Source organism: Tenebrio molitor, chromosome 3, assembly GCF_963966145.1.
Source record: "Tenebrio molitor chromosome 3, icTenMoli1.1, whole genome shotgun sequence".
In the NCBI taxonomy this organism is placed as follows: domain Eukaryota; kingdom Metazoa; phylum Arthropoda; class Insecta; order Coleoptera; family Tenebrionidae; genus Tenebrio; species Tenebrio molitor.
In genome coordinates, this window is record NC_091048.1 from 5,809,022 (window position 1) to 5,820,479 (window position 11,458).

The window sequence follows — 11,458 nt, forward strand, 5'->3', positions numbered from 1 at the left end:
ATAATAAGCTACATGCATTTATGAAAAGTTTGAACAAGGGGCACGAGCCAAAAAAGTCTTGGGTGTTTACGGACGAAGATTTACGAAAATTTTTCATTGATGCTCCTGACGCTAGCTTCTTGTTTTTAAAGGTATGTGTATGAATTTTCTCTAAAAAAAGTCAGATAATGCTTTCAATTTTCAGGTTGTCACCATTTGTGGAATTTTTGGTTCGTGTAGGAGACAAGAAATGTGTGATTTGCGAATGTCTGATGTTAAAGAAGAAGGTTCTATGTTGGTGGTCAACATTCGTCCGTTAAAAACGGACAAAGGCCGGAAATTCGTTATTGTAGATGATGACGGTGGCATACCATACGTTCAGTTGTTTAAAAAGTATCTTTCTCTTCGCCCAAGCAATGTTAACACCGACAGAGTATTTTTAAAATATGAATCTGGCAGATGTATTCGCCAAGTTGTAGGAATTAATACTTTCGGAAAATGTCCCTCATGGGCGTAGCAAAGGGGGGGGGCAGGTGGGCCCGGCCCACCCCAGAATCCTTCTGGCCCACCCCAGAATAAAAGTAAAACACATTAAAAACAATATACATCTGCAATATCTATCTATCGTCTGTCTGTGGTTTAAAATCTGGCCCACCCCAGCAAAAAATCATTGCTACGCCCTTGATGTCCCTCTCTAGTAGCGCGTTTCTTAAAGCTGCCAGACCCTGACAAATACGCTGGTCATGCATTTAGGTAGTTTACTGTCATTCTATAAATAAATTAAAGATTAAGAATGATATTTTTTCTGGCGGACGTCTGCTACAATTATGGCAAATGGCGGAATGGACATAGATAAACTTAAGCGTCAAGTTGGTTGGAAGTCTTCTACAGTAGCAGCGAGTTATATTGAAGAATCCATCACAAACAGGACGAAGGTATCAAAACTCATCGCTGGAATGGTCAGTGGTGAAAATACTAGTGTCTCAGTTGCTGCTAAGGGGGAAATAAACTACCTGTCTAGACCATCTACATCACATAATGTTACTGAAAGCCAGAAGACAAAATCTGGAGCTAATCAGATTCAGATATCTAATAATGAAAATTGTACCTTGAATTTCTACCTTAATTAGTTATGTTGTTATTTCAATAATTTATTTTCAATAAAGATAGCGATGAAGTTATAATGTTACCTATATACCTTGTTTCCTTGACAACCTTTAAAACTCGGCGTGCTTGAATCGCCTGTTTTCGCACGCTCAGGCGTGCTTAAAACGGCGATTCTGATACAGGTATAATAAAAAATGTATTTCAAAAAGATAATTGTGAACAAAAAACGCGTGTTTACCCGATTCCGTTCCTAATGCCGGAGTGACACTGCAGTCACGTGATATTCCCCACACTCTACCTTGACCTTCGTCCATATTTTATGAACGCGGTCCTGTTGAACAGGTGTTGAACGATCTATTGACATTTGACAGATTTAACGACTTAACCAAATTTATGAGAAATCAGGTTATTTTATTACGAAAACACGTATTCATTTAACTATTTAACAAACGTCTGCAGGTAACAACTAAATCAAGTTATTTATAATAATTATTAACCAAATTAATCGTAAAATTATGGTAGTTGGTGAACGTGAGATTTCTCTTGATGTCTTCCAACGCAACAGATGAATTCGAAACGAAATATAAGGGGAACTTTAAAAAACATAAGGCAATTCATCTCTCAGCAGATGCCATCCATTGGTATAAGTGTGATAAATGCGAATTCAAAACAAAATATAAGACGAACATTAAAAAACATGAACAAATTCATCACTCAGCAGATGCCATCCAGTGGTATAAGTGTGATAAGTGTGAATTTAAAACTAAATGGAAAAGCTACATAAAAAGCCATAAGAATATTCATCTGTCAGCAGATGCTGTTCAATGGTATAGCTGTGATAAATGCAAATACAAAACGCAACAACGCTCCTACCTAAAACAACATAAGATAAATCATCTCTCAGCAGATGCCATCCAGTGTTATAGCTGTGATAAATGTGATTTTAAAGCGAAACGATGCTCCTACCTAAAACGGCATAAGAAAATTCATCTGTCAGCGGATGGTGTTAAGTGGTATAGCTGTGATAAATGCGAATTCAAAACGAAACATAAGACGGACATTAAAAAACATAAGGCCATTTATCACTCAGATGCCATCCAGTGGTATAGCTGTGATAAATGTGAATTTAAAACGAAATGGAAGGAGTCCCTAAAACAACATCATAAGAGAAGTCATCTCTCAGCAGGAGAAACGACAGGACTACGTAAGGCAACATAAGTAACGTAATTTGTCAGCATATCTTGTACAATCATAAAATCGTTAAACATTAGACGCTCAACAAACAGTTCAAAAAGAACTGTCCACATAATATCCAAACAATGCAGATTCGTGTTCGGTGATTTCAGTGTGAGAAATGTAATTTTAAAACAAAATTTTGAAAAGGTACAAGAAAATATTGTCACACTTTCAACGTAAATCTGACGAATTTGTAAATTTTGACTTATGTGATTGTCATTTTTGTCCGAGTTTTATTTGTCCATCGACTGTACATATTTGAAAAAATGTATGTGAAAAACAAAAGTATCGAAAATGTGTACCTCAGCTTTACATTTGTGGATGTGACCACAGCCTAAGATTTACATAAGTTAATTTTGAATTTGCGAATTACAGTGCTATTGGATCCCACCTGCGGGACCACCTTATTGTGAAATGTTACGAATCATGACTTATTCACTATTTCAAAATCAGTTTTGATCTTCGTTCATGACGTCTGTCATAATAATAATATTTACTGCTGGATTATTCAAGTTTGGTAACAACTTGTCAAAATTTAAAGTACCTACATCTTAAGCAGCATTTTAAAGAGCATATTATGTGTTATAAATACGATTATTATTTTTTTTAAGTTTGTATCATTTGCGATTCGGTAGCAATTTGCTAAAATTTAAACTTCTCTCTCTCCCTCTTTAATAATTGAAGAATAGATATAGTGTTAAGATTATTAGAAAAATCTGAAGACTTAGGGACAGTTTATAGAAAGAGAATTAAATATTTAATTCGAATTACATTTTAATGCGCGATTAACCCATGAATTCGAAACTTCGATTGGTTCAATCTGATCACGTTTCACGTGTTCAGTTAATTTTGCATTTGATTACGATTAACTTAATTTCGTTTCTATAAACTGGCACCGAATTATTGTAATTATCCGAATAGCTTCGATAAATTAAGAATTTTAATTTTTAAATAATTTCAACGGAACGTCCTAAGATCGGTAAAGAAAAGCCCAGGCCTTCCGGCCACACATGCATGTCTAGTATCGCGCGTTCAAATGAAATCCTGGGTTGGGAAGGCGTTGGAAACCGTCAATTGTGCTTTTTTAAAGTGTAAATTAATTAGGGCATGTTGACAGCTAACTAAAATTTAGAAACAAATCATTTTTCTTTTCTTTTTTTCTTTCTTTGCAGTGTGTTACATTAAAAATAGAATAACTAACGATTCCTATTGTCGAAGCAAATAGCTAAGGGCACCTTTTGCTGAAAAGAAACATGTTCGATTATGTGCTGATTAAACATAAACAAATGTCATTCGTGTCAAACGGCGGGAAATTCAAACTTTACACTGTTCTAAACGGTTTACTTTTTTCAACGCCTACTCAGCCAAAGACTCAGCCCAGGATTTCATTTGTTTCATGAATGCATGAAACCGTCGTCTGCGCTGATCGTAATATCGGCGCGGACGACGCATGTGAGTCATTGCCAACATTAAAAATTTAAGTAAATGTTCCTGAAACCGGTATCGAAAAGAACTCCTTTTCGAAACCCGTTTGAGTGTTATAATGACTGTATTAAAGGTGCAAAATAGAATTGCCCATGAGTGGGCCAGTGTAAAACGCGAGTGCAACGAGCGTTTTAAAGGCCCACGAGTGTCAAAAAAAAAAACAGTTTACTCACGAACGAGTTGAATTAGGCAAATCTCACCAGAAGTGTTACAAAACGTAAGGGATGCATGTTACTATCGATTTGTAATTTGCCAAGAAAGAAACGGTGCCCATTTTGAACATTTGTTGCATTAAATACAGGGTTATTCTAAATGATTGTATTCGAAGTAGGCCATGTTATTACATTTTTGCCGCTGTCATGTGAACTGTCAGTTTTGTTGCTGTCACTGTCATTTTTTAGGTGAAAAGTGCGGTGACGAGATTTTTATTTATTTTTGTTAAATTAACGATTGAATCTAGAAATATTGAGTTGTTTTGCAATCAATTTTAAAAATATTGAGTTGTTTTGCACCCAATTTAACTCCCGTGTGTGAACGGTGTGTACTCATTTATTCACATCATTTTGAAGTTTTTTATACGGAGCGGCAACCATAAATTTTACATTCAGTTTTCACGCCTACTTCGACTACAATCATTTAGAATAACCCTGTAGAATTCAACTTATAAAATTGGTTTTTATTTCTTAGCACGTAGGCTTTGAAAATATTCAGGAAACGAATAGTGCGTTGTATTCCTTGCGCAGTGGGCTTTCAAACGAGATGTCACTTGGCATACCTAATTACCTACCCTTACAATTGAAAAAAAAGTTAGAGGTGGTTGCGCACTTCCGGGAGGACATATGTAAAAATCATATGCACCAAAATATAGACAAGGAAAAACAAAAATCGACCTGTTTCGGGATTTTTTACAAAAATCGCCCAGGTCCAAGTAATGAATATTATTCCAGTTAAAGTTTCCACACTGTACCTATACCTACCACTCTAGTTTTATTAGTTTTGACAAGTTGTGTCAAAATCGAGTTTGCTTTGGAGCCTATGCTATAGCATGGGTTGCCATAGGTAACACGCCGGCTCGATTTATTTTTTAATTGATCGCACCGTACTTACTTATTTAAAAAATAATATGGCACCCACCTCCGTTTAGGTGCCTCCTAAGTGCTCCTAACCAACCAAAAGACTTCAAAGTTGATTTTGTAGGTGGTATTGTTTTTTTCCTTCACAGTAGGTTAAAATCTACAGGGTCATTATAAATTATTGTGTCATCGCAGTTGACGTTGAAAACCCACACAAATTTTGGATGTGCCGCTAGTCTTGCAACGTTAGACAAACTATCAGACAGATTTCCACTACCGCCGGTAGCGCTACCTATCGGCGATACTAGTCTCACTCATATTATAAGGGTTGCGCACATTCAACTACGTCACTAACGCCTACTGCGATGGGACGAATCATTAATAATGACTATAAATAAATATGTAAATAAATAAAGCATAATGTTGATGCGTTATGATATTTAAAAAAAAATGCAAAACACTTGGAAGTGAGTTGACTTTTGCTTTGTTTTTATGCACTAAGATCTTTGATTTAAATAAATAAACACTTAAAATAAAGAGATTAAATTTAAAAGATGCGCCATTATGTCGAAAAGTTGGCAACCCCACTTCTAGGGGTCGTCTTGATCTTGGTCAAGTCCTTAAGCATTCCTTAAGTATTTTGTCATGATTTGATGCCGACAGTGGTTTTTAGAATCAAAAAACAAAAATACGAACATTGAATACACAGCAACTGTAAATGATTTAAATACGTCTTTCCTGTTCTGATAGAATTACTGGTAAGTAAGTACGTACTATTGCGAGAAAAAAAAGTGGGACATCAAACTTCTGTCAGTTTTGAAAAATTCGATGTGGTTCAAGCTTTATTGTCATTTTGCCTTTGATTAATGTCAATTCAAAGTAGGGTTAGAAACAGATAAGGGTCATTTCACAGTAAAAGTCAAGACAGTGATGTTGATGTGCCATTTTTTTGCTCGCAATAGTAGTTGCTTTGTATACAGTCTGTTCCAAAACAATCGCCAAAAAATGTTATACAGCAATTTCCGATTTCCCATATCAATATTAACGCGAAATCGTAATCAAACGTTCTGTTTTATTCGTCTGTATGGTTTTACAGTTACTATAAAGGTGGCAACATTGAAAAGAAGATGTTCTAAATATGATAATAATAAGCAGCAGTAATCACAGCAACCATTTTAATTTGAATTTTGATTTGAATCCGTATTAAATTCTAACTTAAACCACCCTTGTGGTGCGATTCTGTTTTAAAATTTACCAATATGGCTATATAACAAGGTTGTAGTTGCTATGATATGAAGCTGTTGATTGGTTGCATCTATGCAAAATCAATGTTGTTCAATAACAATATTGCTAAATTTTGAAACAGAATCGCACTATTGGAATAGTTTACCCGAAATGTCAACTCTTAAGACCTGTGTTTCACGCTGTGTTTATTGGAGCGTGGAGTTCAAGGATTCATGGATGATTCGATTACAAAATAATTTGATTGTCAGATTGTACAGTAGATTGAGCAAATCAAAATTTACAAGTCGATAAGACAAGACTTTCATATTTTGCGATTATTTTGAGTAGGTGGGTAGTTTTTTGTATTGACATGAAATGAAATTTTTCAGATTATCAGATCAAAATGCCAAATTTGGAATGTAGCAAGAGTATCCCAAAATGTGGCTGCGGAAAGATTCACAATTGCAAGAGATGTCCTTACGTGACCAAATCATTTTTCTACGTCATGAATTACGCGAAACGTCACCGGTTGCCACTCGAATCATCCAGATGCGAAAGAAACGATTTGGAAAAGTACTTCTGCAAGGACTGCAATTTTGAAACCGACCTTGTGGTAATTTTAAAGCAGCATTTCAGGAAATATCACAGAAAGGACACTGGTTGTGTGCAAGATCAACCAAAAAATGACGCTGTAGTGAAAAACTATATTTGTCAAAAGTGCTCGTTTGAAACATATTCGATTTTACTGTGGATGAAACACTTGCAAAGTTCATGTTTTAATACAGAAGAAGAATGTAAGAACATACGTGCAGTGTCTTGGAGTGATGAACAGTGGTACCGATGCGAGTGTTGTTCCTTTAAGACAAAGGAGGCAACAGTTTTGGAAAGACACCAGACCGTAAATCACTCACTTCACCAGAAAGAAATATTTCGTTGTTTTCATTGCAAGTACAAAGGAAAAACCAAAAATAATCTAAGGGAACACGTAAATTATAAACATGCGGCTCTTGAAGAAGTACACTGGTTTCATTGTAACGAATGTCAGTTTACATGTAAAAGCTATTCCAATCTTCAAAGTCATAAAAAATCTCATCTGTCAGCAGATGCAGTTCAGTGCTATAGCTGTGATAAATGCGAATTCAAAACGAAATATAAGGCGAACTTTAAACGACATAAGGGAATTCATCTCTCAGCAGATGCCATCCATTGGTATAAGTGTGATAAGTGCGAATTTCAAACGAAACTAAACCGCTACCTGCAACAACATAAGAACAAACAACATATACCACTGTCAGCAGATGCTGTTCAGTGGTATAGCTGTGATAAATGCGAATTCAAAACGAAATATAAGGGGAACATTAAACAACATAAGACAATTCATCTCTCATCAGATGCTATTCAGTGGTATAATTGTGATAAATGCGAATTTAAAACTAAATCGATCGGCTACCTAAAAACGCATAAGAAAAGTCATCTGTCAGCAGATGCCATCCAGTGGTATAAGTGTGATAACTGCGAGTTTCAAACCAAACGAAACCGCAACCTAAAACAACATATGAACAGTCAACATAAGAACAAACAACATATACCACTGTCAGCAGATGCTGTTCAGTGGTATAGCTGTGATAAATGCGAATACAAAACGAAATATAAGGGAAACATTAAACAACATAAGACAAATCATCTCTCAGCAGATGCCATCCATTGGTATAAGTGTAATAAATGCGAATATAAAACTAAATGGAACGGCTACCTAAAAACTCATAAGAAAATTCATCTGTCAGCAGATGCTGTTCAATGGTATAGCTGTGATAAATGCGAATACAAAACGAAACGATGCGATCACCTAAAACGGCATAAGAAAAATCATCTGTTAGCAGATGCCGTCCTGAGTTATAGCTGTGATAAATGTGAATTTAAAACGAAACGATGCGCCTACCTAAAACAGCATAAGAAAAATCATCATCTGTCAGCAGATGCTGTTAAGTGGTATAGCTGTGATAAATGCAAATACAAAACGAAATATAAGAGGAGCATTAAACAACATAAGGCAATTCGTCACTCAGCAGATACCATCCAGTGTTAGAGCTGTGATAAATGTGAATTTAAAACGAAATGGAAGGAGTCCCTAAAAGGACATAAGAAAATTCATCTCGGTATGATCAAATGTTATTAATCGTCACTCATTCATATAAGAACTGTTCTAAAACCATGTTTGATCTTCGTTGATGACATCTATCGTAATAATGACATTTACTGCTGGATTGTTCAAGTTTAGCCATACGTTTTCAAATGCTTTGTTTTTCACAATTCCTTTTCGTTATACAGTTTTAGGAATATATGGTTCATGATTTATTATTAATTGAAGAATAGGTAAAATAGGTACAGTATTAAGATTGTTTGAAAAATCTGAAGACTTAATACATATGTCAAATTTTTCTTTTAATTAGGTCTAATTTTTGATATAATTTTATAAAGACTTTTTCATGTGTAATTTACATAGGTATCATAATTGTTTTTTAAATTAATAATAAAATTTGTTTTAAAAAATCGCCATATCGTCATTACTTCGAGACGTTAGCATTAGCAAACTCACTACCATAAGCAAAGTTAATCTTATAGTTACTTTCTTATTGCACTATCATTACAATATTATTATTATACAATATTACAATATCTTGCACCACTTTTGTTAGGAGGAAGTGTTTGGTGTTCCGTTATGTCGGGTGTTTATTTTCGGTCAAAGTTGGCGTTGAAAAGTCGATTGTGAAGGAACCATTCGTGTAAAAACACAAAAAACGCAAAAACTGAGGTATTACATAACGACAAAGGAAAGTGAGTGATATCGTGCGAGTGAGAATCTCACGAGCAAACGATAGGTACAGCCTTAAGGCTGTAAGTTCAAGTTTCAGATTGTGTCAACAACAATGGTAACTAGCTATAACAACACGATTGTGCAAAAAGTGTATCGATCATGACAGGAATCATTTTGTATTAATAACTTGTGCCTGAGTATTTTTTTTTATTTTTCACTTTCCTATAATTGCATGATAACTCCTAGGATACGAAATACGTAAACATGTCCATAACAACCGGGGAATAATACAGGGCGTAATAAGAATAAGCGGGCGTAATGAATTCATAACGCCCTCATCAATTCATAATTGCAATGATGCCAATTTTTTTTTTTTTGTAGTGAAAAATAAAATCTTGTATGCACCACGGCGTCACCGAATGATTACGCCCATCGAACGATATCCATCTCTCGGGCTAAAGCCCTCGAGCTGGATTCATCGTTCTCCGGGCGTAATCATCGTTGGTGCATAAATAGCTATTAAATAGAATACCTAGATAAAAACAAAAAAATCTATGTTTATTTTAATTTTATGAAACTTTTGTCTTTTTTTCTACAGAAAGACATAAAGCTGATGATGTTTTATTGGGAAAGGCAAAAGAGAGGTTGCATTCTTTGAACGCTTCATTGGGAGAAAAAGCGGCAGCATTAGGTGTGGCCCCGAACCACCATCATGAAAGCCAAAGTGAAACTTGGTATGGGTTGTAAACCTAAAATTCAAAAACGAAAAAGACAAAATTTGAAACGTGGCAAAGGATTGCGTTTTAACGATTTAACAAGAACAACACGATCAGCATTGAAGGGGGAGAAATTTAAAAATTCTAGTGATGCTATAAATGTTGCAGTAAAAGCTATAAAATCTGTGAAAGGGAAAAGAAAAATTAAACCGCTTCGTGTGATTCCAGTTCCAGAAAGTGGTTTTTTTTTACCACTCGTTCCAATTTTTGCTGCGCTCGGTGCATTAGGATCATTAGGTGGCGGTGCCGCAACAATTGTTAAAACAGTTAATGCTGCCAAAGAAGCTCAAAAACAATTTAAAGAAAATTAGCGACGGATTTGAATCCGTATATCTTTTCGATTGATATGCCCAGATCTAACCTGTGTTTTAAGCTGCGTTTTTTGGAGCGTGAAGTTCAAGTAACGACATACGATTTCGGATTCATGGATAACTCGATTACAAATTAATTTGATCGCTCTTTACAAGCGAACCATATTATCAGTGTCTTTTGATGTTTTTTGTGTGTAATATTAAATGTTTTGTAAAGAACTCAAAGAACTATTATACAATTACATGTTTTCTGAAAATAATGTAAATTCCAGGTTTGAGTTGGTGACTTGGTGACATTAGCTGCTTTCCATTCGGTCAAAAGAACCGTTCGGAGCTGCTCCTGAGCTTGAAACCCCACGTTCCATTTGCTAGGAACGGTGGGCATCACGCTCATTGGTTTTACCGTTCCCTTTCCCCTCAAGGACCACCTTTCGTGCAGGGGCGTGTGGCCCAAACGTGCATTTTAACCTAGGATTTTAACCACGGGCATTTCAACTCAAAGTTCGCACATTTTAACCGTTCCTTTCATAACTGCTCTCGAGCAGCTCCGAGAAGTACGAGGCTTCAAGCACCAGGGGCGTAAGGATATTGAATGGAAAGCAGCTAATGGGTAGTTGTAGTTGACATTTGGAGTTTAATTGTTTGTAAACATAACCTTACTTCTAGTCCTCGTAGTAAATAGTTGTTTTCACAAAATCAATTAAAAATGTCCCTTGTCCCTGATTACGACGATTCTCTGGCTAGCTCAGAGTCCGACGAAGATGATGCTCCCCAAGACATCGACAGGTACAGTTAAAAAAATTAGGAAACAAAATACCCCGTGTGCTCGGAAAAGTTTAAGGACAGTGTCGTCTTTAAATTTTTAACACCAATCAAGTAAAAATCGGGTCAGCTGTTACATGTTTCAGCCAGCCGGAAAAGATGACTCCAAAACTGCCAAAACCCGACTTTTTTGGCAACTCAGCCAGCGACCCGGACAAGCTCAAGACGTCAGTGTTCAAGAATCCGTTCACGGAAGCAGAGAGTGCGAAGGAGGCGATTTTACAAAAGCACGTGAAAATGGTGGACGCTCAAGACAACGTCATCGTGATAAACGGCAAGAAAATCTGTTGGAACTACCGAAAGGGCCGATGTCGCTTCGGACACAACTGCAAATACGCTCACGACTCAGACATACAAAAAACAAAAGACCAGATCGAAAGCGAAAAGCAGACGTATCAGAGAGTCGCATGTCAAAGTCAGCATCTTCCGCAAGTTAAAAATACGCGGCAAGAGGCGAGGGTGCAAAATTCGCTGAAGAGGAAGAAGAGGCCAGGATTGACGCAAGGACTTGTTCCAGGCAAGAAAGTGATGAAGAATTATGTCAGTCAGAAAAAGTAATCGTGTATATTTGTTACGTACTTCTTCTTTTTAATTTATTGCATTTTGTTATTAAAACGGTGAAAAGAAAAA

The 11,458-nt window shown here is 36.1% G+C and overlaps 1 protein-coding gene across 4 annotated transcripts; it reads left to right on the top strand.

Annotated features, from left to right (window-relative positions):
* Window positions 1-1,402: 1,402 nt before the first annotated feature.
* LOC138125476 (zinc finger CCCH domain-containing protein 8-like) lies at window positions 1,403-11,458 on the top strand. 4 transcript variants are annotated; one of them, XM_069040815.1, is made up of 5 exons: window positions 1,403-1,545; window positions 1,609-2,290; window positions 6,494-10,267; window positions 10,673-10,792; window positions 10,915-11,458. In XM_069040815.1, the coding sequence occupies exons 4-5, from the start codon at window positions 10,713-10,715 to the stop codon at window positions 11,384-11,386; spliced, it is 552 nt and encodes a 183-aa protein (XP_068896916.1). In that variant the 5' UTR covers window positions 1,403-1,545; window positions 1,609-2,290; window positions 6,494-10,267; window positions 10,673-10,712; the 3' UTR covers window positions 11,387-11,458. The 4 variants fall into 4 exon arrangements, with proteins under 4 accessions (XP_068896916.1, XP_068896918.1, XP_068896919.1 ...); XM_069040817.1 differs by lacking the exons at window positions 1,403-1,545; window positions 1,609-2,290; window positions 6,494-10,267 and adding an exon at window positions 10,274-10,616; XM_069040818.1 differs by lacking the exons at window positions 1,403-1,545; window positions 1,609-2,290; window positions 6,494-10,267 and adding an exon at window positions 10,274-10,616 and having other exon boundaries at window positions 10,919-11,458.